General features: G+C 40.4%; 1 protein-coding gene across 1 annotated transcript in view; it reads right to left on the bottom strand.

The window, feature by feature from the left end:
• Window positions 1-16,973, bottom strand: part of RASGRF2 (Ras protein specific guanine nucleotide releasing factor 2) — a 225,546-nt gene continuing 208,573 nt past the window's right edge. The window contains 8 exon segments of the mRNA XM_038403244.2: window positions 1-1,115; window positions 1,858-1,926; window positions 2,730-2,847; window positions 4,358-4,437; window positions 7,864-8,061; window positions 8,705-8,789; window positions 9,558-9,661; window positions 10,385-10,445. Coding sequence (XP_038259172.1) covers window positions 1,023-1,115; window positions 1,858-1,926; window positions 2,730-2,847; window positions 4,358-4,437; window positions 7,864-8,061; window positions 8,705-8,789; window positions 9,558-9,661; window positions 10,385-10,445 — 808 coding nt within the window. The 3' untranslated portion in view covers window positions 1-1,022.

Here is a 16,973-nt window from a genome sequence, read left to right as displayed (position 1 = left end):
TTTCATGTAAAATAAAATAGTTAATCCTGCTCTCTTCATTGCTGAGCATTATCCATTGCCAAACCAGGCAAGCATTCCTCCCCCAGTGTGTGCAGCATGTGCTTTATAGTCACTGAACTGTCAGGGATGCTGTAGGTACAGAAAATCAGAGTGCCTTTCTCAGGAGACGATGTGCTAAATGACCAAGTATCTCATGTTCGTGATTCTGGGCCAATCAATCCCGAATACAGCTCTTAAACTCAGATATTCCAGCTGATGCTCCCATGGCCTGCAACTATTAACACAATTCATTATTTTCCATGCTGTAAAACTCCTCATCATGAATTGGTGAAAACAATATTTACAAAGTTAAGTTAGTTAATTTGTAGCATGTAAAACCTTCCACCTTAGAAAAGGCTGATAACATATTTTAAAACCTTAATATTCTATAAATGAAAACATCTAATTTATAACAAATACTTTGAACAGCATAAGCTGTAGCTAAAGTTCTTAGATATTATCCTGCTATCACTGCAGGTTGGTAAATGACTCTTAAGCGCCTATTGTTTGCAATGAATACACTATAATGAGAGTGGATTAATCCAATGAATGCCTCAATAGATACACATTTGATAAGGAACCTGTGCCAGATCAATGCCATCTGCATTTGTCCATTTATTCTAATTTAACAGAACACGGTACCTACATTTAAATGTGTCCCCTTCTCTGCCCTGTTAGGATGGCTGCAATAGCTATTCTCATTAAAGGCTTCTGTTTTCTATTAGATGCATAGTCCCTTTGGCAAAACATTATCTTTGCAAAATAACAATCATTTAACCCTCAAGTATGAAGCACTTTGTCTTTCACCTCCAGGAGCTGATTTTCCTTGTCTGAGAGTGAATTTCTATGAGGCTCTGTCTCCCTTATTGGAAAAGAGAGTTTGCAATCTTCTCAATCTGTCCCCTTGTGATCTGTAGGGCATGGCATGCATAATTGTGTTCATTACACTAAAACTCTGTCAACTCTGGGACGAAGCTCATTCTTCAGGCAGGGAGTCTGGGTTCAATCTTTAGGGATAACTCATACAGAGTATCCTCATCTATGATGAGGGTCTTGTCGAGTAAGTAATGAGTGACCTGCAATACAGAAAACAATTGCAATGTATAATTTTGAAACTGAACAGATTGTATATTTTTTTAATTGAATTTCTCTATTCTCCCCTTTCCCATAACAGCCAGTTAGCAGCTTCAATCCATTTCAGACAGATGTTGGAGTCATCTCTCGTGTTCTGTTTTCTTGGTGAAATGGAATAGTGAAATATATTTGGTACAAAGTATTCAAGTTGTTTAAAAATACTCTCTGTCAGTAAGGGGCAAATCCTCAGTCTAGTGTCTAACCCACGTAGCTGCTCTGGGAACTAGGGAAATGTGGGAGTGAGGGGGAGGAATCTTCCCTTAAGACCACAGAGATCTATGCAGCATCATCAGACGGTCAAGCTGTACCTACTTCCTGTGTGCTGGCATCCACTGTGGAGCAGAGTTCCATACTGCGTGGGGGTATGGAACTCGGTGGCACACTAAATCCTGCCCCTCTGATACAGCAGAGCTGCCCTGACTCCTCTGCCAGGAGGTGTCACCCTTGTTGCAGAGGTGGAGGCAAGATTTGCCTTCATGTGCAAAGACTGAGAAGAGAATGTTACTCTATCAGTTTATCACAAGCCAAAGTACCAGGACAAATTCCATTGTTTGCCTCCCGCTGTTACCGTAGGGAAAGGAAAGATATTAGTTTTAGCTTTGGGCCCCATCTGTGTATTTTTTTGTCGATAGTAGAAATAGCCTTCATCATAGTGCCCGTGATCCGCATCACATATAACTGTACCTTTTGTTGATGTTCTATACGATAGGAGGTCTGCTGGAACTGGCGTATCTCCCTGATAATATGTGATATCTATCAAAGGAATACATTTATATAAGAAAATGTTCTACTTATGCTCTGTGCTGTAACTTGAACATATTGGCTTCAGTGAAGCTATGTTGCGAATGAATTTGGTCCAAAATGATGCAACTTATCCTGGGGGTAAGGGCTTTGTGCTTGTGGCTTTGAGGGGGAGCCTTTACCTTCCCAAATCAGCCAGACTATTAAACTGTCTCAGATTGATCACCTTGTCCCTTCTTTCTTTACTCTGATACCCTCCCCTTTTTTCCCCTCAGGTGACTTCTGCAATATGCAGTCACGAACATGGCATTAAATTACAGTCAGCAGAGCAGCTGGTGTCAATATTTCTCCAAGCCTGGCCTCTGAGGAGCTCTGAACAACAACATAGTTTGGAAGGCAGAGAGAATCAACCTTTAAATGCTTTTTCACTTCCTTGGGGAACCAGAGTCCTAAACACACTCTAAAATGACCCCTTCTGAGTGTTGCTGCTTGATGAATTATGGTACCAGGCTGGCTACATTTTTTTTAACCATTTATTAATCCCTGCAAGTCTAGACCAGCTGTTTTTCTTCCTGCAATTTTCAGCTGACCAAACTGAAAGCTAAATTGCAATACTCCTTGGCTTGCCAGCAGGTGGTGAAAGAAGACTGTCCCTGGAATCATATGCAAAAGATTGCTTTCAAGTTTCTATTTTGTATTATGCAAATATATTGTGTAATCTTGCAATTTGAATTCAAAGAAGTCCTAAGTAAATCACTGTTAAACTTGTGCACTTAAAAACCTCTAGTGGAAACATGTAAGAAAATAAAAATTACCATTCTCATTTTGGAAAAATTGACAAGGCCTTCCTCAGTGAAGTTTGGTGTTCCTTCTTCAATAAATGCTAGATCTGTCAAGTACATTCCAAGATAGGGAACTGCAGGGGGATTACAACTGCAGGATGAGAAATTAACTATATTTTAACTAGGATTTAATTTACAGACTGTTCTTTTTATACATTATACAAACTTCTACTTTTTTTTTTTATTACTTAAAATACTTTTACAAGTCGGGCCAAATTAACAGGTTTGTGTAAGTGGAGCAGATGCTTTGGCTTCACTGAGTTGTACCCACGTCTACCAGAGACAAATTTGGCAGGTTGTGTCAAATATCGAACTTTAAACTATGAGAGAAATAATGATAACATTTCGTAAAAGCCACAATGATAACACCATGCAGAAAGTGGGAAGGCACTGGAGTATGCTCTCAAACATGTTTCAATCCCAGCTGACAGAAAATCTCAGAAATAAATCCAATGCACAGCTGAAAATACTTTGGGGGGCATGCCTCCAAGCCTTCTCTAAGCTTCTGAGGTACTGTTAAGTAATATTTTAGTATCAGCAATACATTTTATATATTGTATAGCTCATGTTGAGTAAAATGTTAGGATCTTTACAATGCTTGTTTTGTAAACATTTAAGATGTTATGCAGTTGAAAACACTCAGATTTCCTAACTTTGGAAATTCTGCTAGGGAACAGACGACTTGTTAAAATTTTCCACTCTGAGAGTGTGTGCTGCAAAGAGGAAAATTCTGCTGGGGAACTTTTCTAGTTATGTTTTCACCTTAGTCCAACTTCCTGCTGACTTCAAGAGGACAAAGGTCATATTATACTCTGCATGGTTAAAAAAAAAATTACAAATAAAGTTATTAGTTAGATTAATTTAGAAGTGTATATGGGCCAGTTAGCCAGACGTTAAAAGTAAAAACAACTTTTTTCTCTTTTAAAACAAGTATGTCTGATTCCCTGACAATAGTCTTCTGCAGGCCAAACATGGGCATTACACAGACTATGTCTGTTTTTTTTTAAATATACACTATATAAACAGTAGTTTAATTCCTGAATGCTCTCTCAAGATGATTCAACACAGTTACTGTCAATCAGCCTAGGAGATCCCTTTTCCAGATACAGCTCTTGGAATGAGTTGCTGTTGTGTGTGCTCACACTTGGAGATAACAAATCTGGAATGAGAGCTCTTTGGAGCCAGTTATGTTGAACTTTGGGACTATTAATGTCAAATAGGAACTATCAGAACTGAGTAAAATGTTTTTGATTAAAGAATCTTTATTTATAAAGCGGGTCTTACACTTATTAAAAAAGTTTATCAGTATAAGGAAAGCCCCCAACAGTGAGCATTTCTTACAAAATACTAGTTTAATTTGTTCTGGTAATTCCCCAGAGGTAACATATTACTCTATAAGAGGCACCGAATTACAGTATATTCAGCAAAACAATGGAGTCCAAATAGAATAAAGCCAGCTTTATAGAGGTTATTCAGTAAAAATATTGTCCAATATAATTTTCATTATAAAAGCTAAACTGAAAGCCAACTCTTATCTTTAATAAGTGCTATCCAATATTCTTAACAAAATACAACTATATTGCTAATTTAAGAAAACATACTTTTTGAGTGTTTCTCTAAGGTTTTTAAATCTTCCCTCAGATGATACAGTCTTCTGAAGTTTGTCCATGAGAGCTTTTGTCTAGAAAAAGAAAAAATTACAAGTGTCACCCTCTGTGAAAACTGTGGTATTGTGGTAAAATTTTCAAAAGCACTTATGAAAATAGCACATCTGAAAACAGGACTTAAAAAATTAGGAGCCAACTCCCATTGATTTCAATAAATTTAGGCTCCTGAGTGACTAAATGGGAATTAGGGGGGGCTTGAAAATTTTACCCATAGTGGCTTGAGGAATGTATCCCATACTCAAATGATTTTTGCCCAGCAAGTTCAAAAAGAATAGGACCATGAAACTAATATTCAGCAATACAACCTCAGTTGCACCGCACAAGATGATATTTGGGGCCCAACCCTATGAGATGCTGCATGTCCCCAACTTCCATTGAAATCAGTGTGAATTGAGGATGTTCAGCGCCTCTCAGGAAGCACTCAGAACTATGAAGGACAAGCCAGTAGCTAGCATGTGGGTGAAGAAGAAAGCTGAAGTCAGAAAAGAGGAAAAACAAGAAGGAAGCACAACAAAGGAGTAAACTAAGTTTGGGACTAATCACAAGCTTAACATTAAGCATGTGCATACATCTGTGCAGAACTGGACTTTAAATTGATTAGTGATCACCAAATTATGCTTCCCAAAAAAGGCTGGAAAATATTTTTTGGGAAAATACAGAGGAGTGAAATTTCAAAAAGTTATTTAACTCTAAGAACGTTTGCCTCCAACTCTCTGGTAGAAGCTGAACTCGCATTCAGCTGAGATATTAGTATTGTTTTAAAAGAACACTATCATGTTAAAATTATATTCAGACACTTGCATTACCTATTATTTATAACACCTTGGTTTAGTTTATCTAAGAATTCATTTTTCATGATTTATCACTATCTAGAGACTTGCCACAGGTTGGAAAATGGAGAAGCTGGTCACATTTGCTCTTGACTCAGAATTTCTAATCAACAGAAAACCCTAGGCAGTCTCAGCCAACTTTACTTTCTTGTTCTCCTGCATGAACATGACATTCATACAATGTTCAGGTTGACAGCACTTCAGAGGTACAAGGGAACGTTTCTTCATTTTTTAAAAATTAACACTACAGTTGAAAAAAAACATAGAAACATTTTGTTAGTGTTAAGCTTTTATTAAAGTAGTGGGTTGGGTGGGTTTTTTGTTTGCTTTTTAAAGAAAAGAAGATGGTCCCAGTGGGGGAATGGCTGAAATTAGGACGACTAGTGGAAGCATATTCCCTAAACAGCCCCCAGTGTGGGGCTGCTTTAGGGCCCTTTTGCAGAGATTAAAGCTGCCTTCCCTTGATGGAAAAACCGAGAAGAAGATATGCAGTTGTACATCCCTGCCCTCCCGCAGCTGAATCAGACCAGACGGTGCAGGCAGGGACATTTTGCACCCTCTTGAGTTACCAGGGTGAGGTTTGTCCCAGGAGTGTTGCTTTAACATGGTAAGATTCCACATTTCTGACTTCACTAGGTCAGTTGCTCTTGTGCACAAAAATTGTCACTAGTTTAAAAAAAAAAAAAAAAGAAGCAGCAAAAGAAGACCACTACTCCAGAAGGTTTCATTGCGCATTGAGGACAGTTGAACTGATTTCTTGCATAGTATTTTAAAATGCAGAAACAATGTACTGCTGTAAAAAAAAATAAAATAAAATGCTATTTTAGACTTCATTCAGTATAGAACATAAAACATGGGCTATTCTGAAATTGTCTCTATTTGTCCAGGCCAGCTTCTTTCTTATGTCATTGGTTTTCTTGGGGTACGTCTACACTGCAATGTAAGCTCAGGGTTAGTAGAACTTGAGTTAGCAGCCCCTGGGATTGTTAACCTATTAGCTACACTCATTTGTAATCACAGGTTAGGAACTATTGAAGCCAAACATGGGACCTAGCATCTACACTGCATTTTGCAGACCCGAGTCTAACCCCCCCATATCCCAGACTTCCTAGCGCTCTCTCAAAATGTGGCTGCTGTAGCCCTTTGTTCATGGTGCATTGTGGAAAAATGTGACTGTCCGGAGGAAAAAGAAAGTGGTCATGGCATTGTGGGATACTTTTGGCAGAGTCCCAGAGCACGAGTCTAGTGGGCTGCGACTACAAGGCAAAGTAGTAAGTCTTGAACCCTGGGTCCCAGCTTGATTGAGACTTGGACCCTCCACCTCATGGGGTCCTGGGACTCTGGGTCTGAGCTCTGGGTTAACATAATTTGTGTGTAGATGCAAGGGGGTTTAGGCTTGAGCCTGAGTTCGAACCCTGGGATTATACTGCAGTGCAGACATACCCTTGTTGGAAGTCTCAGCCAAGAGGCCAAAGGCTGAATGTGCAAAGAAGGTACATTTACACTGCAATAAAAGACCTGCGGCCGGCCTGGGTCAGCTGACTCAGGTTGGCAATGCTCAATCTAAGGGGCTATAAAATTGCAGTGTAGACATTTGGGCCTGGACTCCCAGGGACGCCATGAGGCAGGGGTGGGTGAGGTGTCCCAAGCCTGGACTCCAGCCCAAGCCCAAACATCTACACTGCAATTTTATATTCCTGCAGCCTGAGCCCCACAAACCTGAGTCAGATGACAAAGGCCAGCTGTGGCTGTGCCATGGGTCTTTTATCACACAGTATACATAACCACAGAGAGACTTATCCCCTCAATTTCAGTCTTCAGAAGCACCTTTCATGAATTCTTAAAGTATCTTCAAAATTAATTAGGTCTAGATCCTCAAAAAGTATTTAGATGTCTAACTCCCAATTGGAGTTAGGTGCCTGTATACCTAGGGTGACCAGATAGCAAGTGTGAAAAATTGGGATGGGGTGGAGGGGATAATAGATGCCTATATAAGAAAAAGCCCCAAATATCGGGACTGTCCCCATAAAATCGGGACATCTGGTCACCCTATATATACCTGAGGATCTGGGCCTTAAAACCATTTAAAAAAAAAAAAAACAAAAAACAAAGAAAATTATTTTCTAAGGACAACAGCACATGAAATTGGGACTATATCTAAGAAGCTCAAAAGAAAAACGAAAATCATTTTATGTTACTGGACAGCATTTTTTATCCCACCACAATGCTATGCTTATTCCAAATTAATGTATAGCTAAATGTTCATATCTGAATTAAGCCAATCTAAAAAATACAGCCTTTAGTTTTGTTAAATATTTCAATTCAGTATTTTAGGGTCAAATTTTGCCTTCAGATATATGCACATGCAACTTCCAATTAAGTCAATTAATGCTTAAGATATTAAATTAATGATACAGAAATTGAAAATGAGTGAACTATACAAACGTTTGAAATGAAATAATAATGTCCCCTGAAGCCCTAAATGATCAGATTATTCTTTAACTTTAAATAAATCTGGTTAGAATGTAGTTATCTGGGCCTCTTTATTATCTAGGTAAGGCATCAAGAAATGAAATGCTACAACCATATTTGTAGAAATGTCTTGGTCACCTGTTTAGAAACTTTAGCCCATGTTTTCTTCAGTCTGTAGATTGCACTTCTGTTGAAGGCTGATGTAATTTCTAACACACCATTGTAGTTGTGCATACATCGACAAATATCCGCCACTGCTACCCACTTCTCAATTGAGTTAGCACGGGAACCGACATCAGCATAGTTCATAATTTGCGAGGCAACTAGGTTACTCATCTGACCAAATAAAAAGCCAAAAATCCTAAAATATTTAAATATAAGCACTTGCAAACAACATTATTTAACAAATAGGGGAGAAAACTAAATGAGGTGGCAGTAATTGTAGCTCTTAAGTAGTAAGGCTGAGAAAAATGTATGTTGAAAATACTGCCAGAGGACAGGGGAGAAGAACAGTGAACTAAGGGGAGGGTAACAAATGCAGCAAAACAATCTGTAAATAATGTCTCAGAGCCAGCAGTAATGTTGCTACTGGTGATGGCTCTTAGCAATATGTAAGGAAAAAAAGTCAAGGGTGAGAGTATAGGTGGAGACTCAAGCAATAAAACAGAAGATGATAGTTAACTGGTATTGTTATAGTTTCATCCTCTAAAGAGAGAACTTAAATTTCTTCTGTAAGCAGTAGGAGATTTCAGCATAGTTCAAAAGGTTCTAATCAATTGAATTCCTATTGAACTGCTGACTAGCAATTCTTTACATACTCTCTTGGTTTATAAGGTTAATCACAAAGAAGCTGTAACATTCAGTCACTACTAGATCAGAAATTATTTCACAATGTAGAGACAGACATTTATATTTCAGAGGTCTTATATGATGTCAAAAGAGTTCCTAAAAGGCATTCTCCATGTTTATGGTTACTTACATCATTAAAATGTTGGCTGGTTTTCATAATGTATGGAGTTCTTTCATTTTTATCCAATTTCATCCAGCCTTGCCCAAGAAATTCTCTGGAAATCAAGGTTAAAAAAAAATGAAAAAAATGCATCTATAAATGCAGTACAAAGCCTGGTTAGCTCAAATGGATTTCAACTACACTAGTTCTACTGGACACTTAATATAATTTCCACTCAAATTGTAGCATTTCACTGTGCCATTACTAGAACACTGTACAGCTGCAAACATTGTTAAGGACATTAAGTTTACTTTCAGTTTTTTCTGTTCCCTGTATTCCCAATTTTCAGCAGCATGACCCTATTTGAAACTATTACTTAAACACAGCACCAGGAGCTGATAAGATGAGATTGATGTATGGAGGGGGCTGAGTTCACATTCACTTCCCCAGAGACTGTGTACTTCCCCACTATGCTCAGCCTTCACTAGCCCAAAACCTGAGATTGTAGGTTTGTTCTTAATTCTCCAGGGGCTCTCAAATGGCAGCAAACAGTGACATATTAATGTAAGATTAAAGCCTCAAAGAAAGACTGAGTAGGAATACATAATTCTATAGGAAATGTATTGCATGGTGCTCATACAACACGCAAATCACAGAGACAGAGATGTTACTGCTCCTAGTGTTCTCGAACTCAGTCTTTCATAACATAAATGGACTATCAGAGATCCTAAGCAGCAACAAACAAGCCTAAGGATACTAATCAATTATATATGTAAACCTTTTTACAGGGATATCAATAGCATGAATCAGTATAGTGCCTAAAACTAATAGTCAGAAAGACTCTTAGAATATTCACTTTGATCATCCTTGGGAGAACACTTACTCATAGGGTATGCTTCTGAAAACTATATGATCTAAGAGAGTTATTTGCTCGGCAAGCTCCATGGCTGACAAGGTTTCAAAGCACTCTGGTTTTGGACACTCTGACTGCAAAAATAAAAAGTACAAGAACAGTCAATGATTTCTGTTTACAACCAATTTGTTTCCAAAACACAAGATATTAATTAGCTTTATACGCATTTTAAACCACAAATTATTACACAACTTCTAGACTACCAAAGAAAAGGAATAGGGCAGAAAAAACACTAACAACATGAAGTCCAATCTATGGAGTCTGCACCTACTGCATTTTCTATGTGGCTCAGTTTGCACCAGTGCACATACGGAGTAAATGAAAACATGTTGTGGACAGATAATGACTGTAGCTGAGGATGGGCCTCCTTACGGGAAGGCTAGAAGTGGGTTCTAAGCAGCCATTTTATCATGGAGAGATGATACACACCTCAGGCAGCCTGTGATGAGAAGGCATAAGGGCTGCCTCTTGCTCAGGTGTTTCACTGCCTCTTATAAATGCATGTCTCCCCCATTTTGAGCTAGTACAGGATCTGTTTCCATGAATGTTAGCAATCACCAATTCATAAGCAAGTCTAGAAACTCTGACAAGCTCTCCTTGGTTTTTGTTTTAAACACTTTTTTTCTCTTCAGTTTTAAACATTAAAATTTATGTAGCAGATCTCAAGTGCAGATATAAAGGAACAGTAATTTGGTGGAAATATGGCAGTAAGGTTGCAGTTGAGTACATTTTAGTGATTTACACAGATTTCATAACCCTCTAAATTATCAGATGCATAAATCTTTGGATGAACTCACCATTTGAATTATATCCTCTATTTTTAAGTGGGTATCATCTTGATCATCCTGAGAAAGAGCCCTGAAAAATTAAGTGGCAGAACATCCTATATAAATAAAATTATCTATGGTTATGAGAATATTTTAGCACAGTTCACTGACCACATTGATCTAAAATAAATGCAAAAGCTGCCACTGAAAGCCCCATTTTAAAAAAATCCTGTACCTAACAGTTTTATTTTTGGCTGGAGAAAACAGCTATGGAATAATGTACAGGCCAGCAGTGCGAGTGAAAATGCTAAATTGCAATCCCTGGAGAATTTAATCCTCTCTCTCCAAAGAACAGTTACAACATGGATGGCAGCAACACAGTGACCACCATGTTGTCCCACTAATATGTTTAAACTCTTACTTGAAGGACCACCTCAGTACTGATAATGTTGTGCATTTTCCAAGTTCTTTTTGTCCCTGACTTTGGTGCTGAGGAATGCCACAGAGGAGGCTAATTGCAAAAGCTCTTCACTGGGAACTGGACTAGGCTCAGAAAAATAGTTTTACACAAAACACCAACCTGACATTTTATGCAGAGGCAGATTAAGATTTATTAGGGCCCTGGGCACAAAGAACTTTTGTGGGTGGCTCACCATTGCCCCTGGCTTCCATGGACTCTCCACCACACATCACCTCTGGGCTTCCCAGGCTTCCCCCGCCCCAGGGCCCACTGCCTCCACTTTATCCTAATTTGTAATGAAAGAGGTGTCAGGGCTGAGCTCCAGCAATCCCTGGCACACATTAAGCACTGGCTGGGTGTCTGGAGAATGACAGCTGCTGGCTGGGTGCTTAACTCTGAAGGCAATGTCGCCACCAGCAGAAGTGGAGAGGTAAGGGTAGCATGGCATATGGTGTATTGCCACCCTTACTTTTTGCTGCACTGTGCCCCATGTCCCTAACTCCTGCACTGTGCCCCTTGCGCCCCCAACCCCTCTACTTCCCTTCTGCGCCCACGTGGGGAAATTTACCTGGATCAACGGATAGGCTGGCACTGCTGCTCGCTCTCCCCACAAACGCTGTTCCTCAATGCCCCTGCAGGAGTGCTGGGGTGGGCTGGGTAGAAGCAGGGAGTAACAACAGGGCTCTCTGCATCCAGGCCACTTTCTGCACCTGGGATGCGTAAGGGGCGGGCGGGCGAGCAGCAGCTCCCGATACTCGCCTCACAGCATAGCCCAGGTGGGAAAAGTGACCTAGATGCATGGAGTGCTTGGTGTTGCTCCTCGCTCCCCCACTCACAGGAGGAACACTGCAGGGAGCAAGCATTATCTTGCCCCACCCTTTGTTCCTATACCATGAGGAAGCAGGGAGAAATCTGCGTGCCCCCACACACATGACCTCTGTGAGTTTGTAGTACTCTCCTGCCAGCTGGCAGCACACAACTCTGCACTGCCGTATGGCATTTCCCTGACCACAGTCCCCTGGGCGGTCGCCTGGGTGGCCCACCCCTAAGGCTAGCCCTGGAGCCACCCAGGGAGCCCGGGCTGCTGTGGGGAGCCCTGAACCCTCCAGCTGCCCTGGGTGGCATGCCCCGGGGGGCTGGGGACATGGGCCAGGGGCTGCTCTCGGGGCCCCCAGGCCTCTGCCCAAAGCAGGTGGAAGGTCTGGGGCTTCTCACAGCAATCCAGGCTCCTTGGACAGCTCTTACCATGGCTTAGCTCCAGCTTCTGGCCTGGGCCGAGCCTCAGGGGGAAAAAGGAGAAACAGTGGACAGAGCCACCGTTCTGGCACCAGTGACCCCTCATGTACACACTTCTACCCAGATTCTGGCGCTCCTGCAGGGGGGCCCAAATTGGATGGGGGCCCTGGGCATGGGCCCATGTGTTAATCAACCACTGATTTTATGGTAAAAACATTTGATCACTAACTCCATTAGCTGAATTAGAATTGCATAAAGGTGAAAAACTACATCCCACCGCCAATAATCTGAGTCCCCCAGACCTCCTCTCCATTTTTATTATTGCTGCTATTATTCAGAGTAAGGCTCTCATCACTGTAATATTTGGGTGCATAACTCTAATATACTCTCTTCTCACGCTGTGTCATTTCTGTTTTGGTTGCTGGCATTTTGAGCCAGAGCTCTCTCTTACTATGAACAGGATCTAGGTCAATGGGATCTCGATCTTGGTTGTGGGCGCTACATGTTACTGTAATACAAATAATTAATAACCCGTCCTCAATTTACAGTGAAAATATAATGTGCCATTAAAATGTAAATAGCTTGGAATTTAACTGGTACTTAATGTAATAAACCTATCAGCACGTGGCCATATCAGAAGTGTCATAGGAACAGCTTTTTCCTTTACCAGATGGGGAAAGGGTTAAAAGAAAAGAATGATAATGTTTGGGAATTTTAGATATGATTGTAAGAGCTGGAATGTGTACTGTGTGGGTGGGGAGGAAGTGTTGGTGGGGAGGAAGTGTTGGTGCTTAGTACATTAGGTTCTTTTCTGGTAGGTTGTTGTTTCCTTTTAGCTTGCCAAATTGGAGGTGGACTAGGCTAAAACTGAATGTGGATACATGAAGAAAATAAAACATCTTTTACTACTCAAGAATGCATCTTTCCTGAGTCATAACCTACACTTTGGGCCCATCCAATCCTCACAAAATGACCTTTTCTTCAGAGCAAGTGGAAACACTCCTATGTCTAATGGGTATGCCATCCAAAGTCTTAAATCTTATTTTGTTCTTCAGGAGAATTCTCAATACCTTCCTCAGAGAATACCAGTGTGGGTGTCTTATAGATGGACAGGTCTGTTCATTGCTAAGCAGCTGACTTTGTGCTTGATCCTATATGTGCTGAGTAGTGCTGACCATCCTTAACTCCCATCACTTCTCAGAAGGTGTTCACTAACCTTGGAAGGATCAGTCCTTTATTTGCAGCACAGACTTGAATAAAATAAATACTCAGCTTGTTGATACAGAAGACTTGCATTTGATCACATCCATAGCTCTGCATTGCCTGGAATATTTTCTCTTTGGGGTGAGGGCTCTTCCTTGGAGGGACATGTGCACTATTCGTCTATGGTTTATTGTTACCATTCATTATCAAAGCAAGAGTATTGTGCTTAATGATTTAGAAGGGGGATTACTTTGAGTTTTGGATACAGATGAGACCTCTCAGAATTTGTTTGATCCAACAAAACATGCTCAGGGGAGATCATGCCGTTAAATGGCTCTAAATATTTGGCTTTACACCACCACTTCAGCTCCTGATGCACTCTCACATTGTAGAATTAAGATTTTGCACAAATATTCCTCTAACCCCCCATTTTTAAGAGATTCTGGTGCATTTTCTCCAACCTCATGTTCTTAACAAAAAAGGCTCCATCTTTTATTAATTTGTGCTCCAGTCCAAGCTGTTTGGCAGTACAGTGCCTTTTCCTGTATTAGCTTAATTAAGACTACTTGTCCTGATGGCACAACAGTAACTTCCATTATATTCACACCATCACTTTCAACAAACCAGTCCTGGCATTAGTGCACTTTGTATAAAGAGGAGGAATACTGCTAACGGGCTGTGCCTTGCTTGTCACAGCTGATGTCTTTTTCTACCTGGGAAATTTAAATGGAAGACAAATTTTTCCCCTCAGATACGGAGCCCACCTAAAAAGCTGAATGGTGATGATGGGCCTGTTTCCTCTAGTTGGATGAAATACATTTCTGTTCTTGGATAGCTTCCTGGCAGCTAAGGAGGAAGCCTAGATTCAGGTGAGCAAAGATATGAGAGAAAGAGAGAGAAAAGTACTGCATCCAAGACATGCCTGACACACATCTCAACTCTCACTGAGCACAAAATTAAACCTAGATGGGGCATTTCTCTTTAGGAAAGGAAGGTGTTAGATGAAAAAGAATGAGTTTTCTCCTTCCCAGATTCAGCTACTAAGTTTAGTAGCTCTCACATGTCTCTCACATTTAAACAATTCTTAACTTCTTTCCCATACACTTCAAATACTGGTTATAGCCATCTGGAAGTAACTTTTTTTTTAAAGCACATGTTGTCACAAATTGGCTAACTTTTCACTCTCTTAGCTATAAATAAAATTTAAAAAAAACATAACTTAAAATAGGGTAGGGTTAGGAAGGAGCCTTGAGATTTATTGTCTGATGAGATCACATGGTGAAAGAGCACTGGTCATCCAGTCAAAGTTTTAACTCTCAATACATTTTTGTTATTTATGAGAGGAAGGAAATGGTTATTTTAAACCATGATTTTTTTCCAGATGGGGCTGTTTATCAGGTAATACTGTTCACTGCAGTACAGATCCAGCCCATAGTTTACAACTCCCTGGTTCAGTATCTGCAATCTGTTTATGCCTCAGTATCAATGAAGTTCTGTCCAGATTCCAAGTTTACTAACTAAGGCACATCAAACCTCAAGCCCTGTTCCAGCAGAACATATTTCAGCAGGGCCTGTTTGGCTTTCAGGAATAAAAGCTTTTTAGAAACGCTTCTCTGCCCTGCAGAGATATCCTGTCAGTCTGCTCAACCAAGAATTCATCATGTAAAAAAATACCAGCCATTCTGCTTGATCACTTGAGTTTGCATGGAGCAGTTTAGAAGCGAGCATAAAGACCTTCTTTACCACCTAGTTTACAAATTGGAGGAATAAGATGAACCATTAGGGCCAGATTTTCAAAGAAAGGCATACAAAAGAGTGCAAAACGGGGAGCTGGCACACACATGCACATTCTAATACTGGGTCAATTTTCAGAAGAAATCACTCACTAACTGACATCCTTCAGGTAGATGGTCAGTACAGAGCCACACTTCTGGGACATGCCTGTGCACAGGCTAAAAGTCTAGCATCCTCCAGAAAGCTCTGAATGGGAGCCAGAGTGACAACTTCTTGAGCCCCAGGGCACTCCAGGGAAGGTGTTAGTAAGAGACATTGGTGTCCTCACTGTCAATTCCTTCCACTTCCTCAGAACCAAGAGTAGACATGAAGGGTAGGGAGAGGGGAATCTTATAAATTTATTATACTCAAATAACATGATTTACATGCAAGTAATTTTTCTTCCTCTTGCAGGTATTGTCAGGTTAGACATTTGGGAGAATGACACACAGTAACAACTCTCTAAAAACATGGATATGGGGAGGAGATGAACTGCACAATGACTGCAGAACTGCTCTCCCAAACTGAGGCCAGGACAAGAGAGTAATGCTACACCAAGGGATGGACTACCCGGTAGCAGTTCTACATATTTCTACAATGGAACTAGTCCTGGCAGCTGTTTTACATTTAGCTGATCATGTTCTGGCACCTTTAGTACTCAGAGTATTTTTCTGTAAAAGATTTAATCAACTTCAGCAAATATTGTCTATTTCCTAATCCTGCCACTTTAAGTTATAAACAGTTAAGGAGACTAAAGGAATAGTTTTGTTTTATGACAGTAGTAGCTAAGTACCCTCTTAAGCATCCAAAACATGTAACCTAACCTCTTCTGGTAGTGAATGATAGAAAACAGATAAATGAGGAGTCTGATTCAGATGAAAATCAGTGATCACTACAGGGATGAATTTAAAATAAAGAAACAATACCACCTTATCCTGATGCAACTAAGGACGGTCAGTCATTAAAGCCTGAAACTCACCAATTTTCTTGCTTACAAGAACCTTAACCTCAGTTGTCACTGCCACAAGAATTGTTGTCTTTGGAGACTAAGAACAGAAAGAACACTCCTTCAGATGGGGGGAGGAGTGCAAAGAGTCTTCTCTTTGAACTGCTGCCGGAATTCGGCATGGAATCAGGAATGGCACCAGTGCGGAACAGTGATCTCAAGACACCAGGGAAGAGAAACCCTTACACAGCACTAGTCCTTCCTTCACAGCACAAGCAGTAATTTAATTGTTAGCACAGGGACCACTTGCTACTGCAGCACCTGAAGGTGGGGACACAGCTCCGTAGATGATGTAACATGGAACATTCAAAGCTCAAAGAAAAGTCATTGCAACTCCCCCTGTCAGAGATTTTCAGAGGGTTCTGGGCTTTGATTCATTGCACAGGTTATTTCTCAAGAGTCAGGTGCTATTCTCACAATATTCAAACTCACAGGTTCTTGCCCGTGCAGAATAGAATTAGGTCCAAAAAAAAAAGTGCATACCCAGAATCTTACAGTCAAGAGCAGAGCACTTGAACTTTTGCACATGAACACTTTAGGGCTGGAAACTGGAAACTTACAAATCTAGGCTTGTGGATGAGTGATAGAATGATCATCCTTGTTTCATTAGCAGATGACAACAGCCAGGCAAACATAAGTCTTCAGTAAAGGAAACATCTCTGATTCGATAGTCAACTTTTATTTTCTCTTCTCAGTTACTACATAGCATTTGATAGAATGCTACTCTGGATGTAACTGCAGTACTTTTTTTGAGTCTTAGAAACTGCTCCTGAGAGCTAGAAACCCATTTTCTTCAGGTGAATTAGGAGTCTTCATCCCTCTGAGTTAAGATGTAGGACATGTTTTATCCTGGCTGAATGATTTTTGAGTAAAATCACAACTGCTCTGATACTCTGTTTCATGGGATTGCTGAGGCTACTCAGAAATATAAAATCTTGAGA

Source organism: Dermochelys coriacea, chromosome 5 (assembly GCF_009764565.3).
Source record: "Dermochelys coriacea isolate rDerCor1 chromosome 5, rDerCor1.pri.v4, whole genome shotgun sequence".
In the NCBI taxonomy this organism is placed as follows: domain Eukaryota; kingdom Metazoa; phylum Chordata; order Testudines; family Dermochelyidae; genus Dermochelys; species Dermochelys coriacea.
Note: the sequence above shows the minus strand (reverse complement) of the source record. Positions and strands in the feature narration are given on the sequence as shown.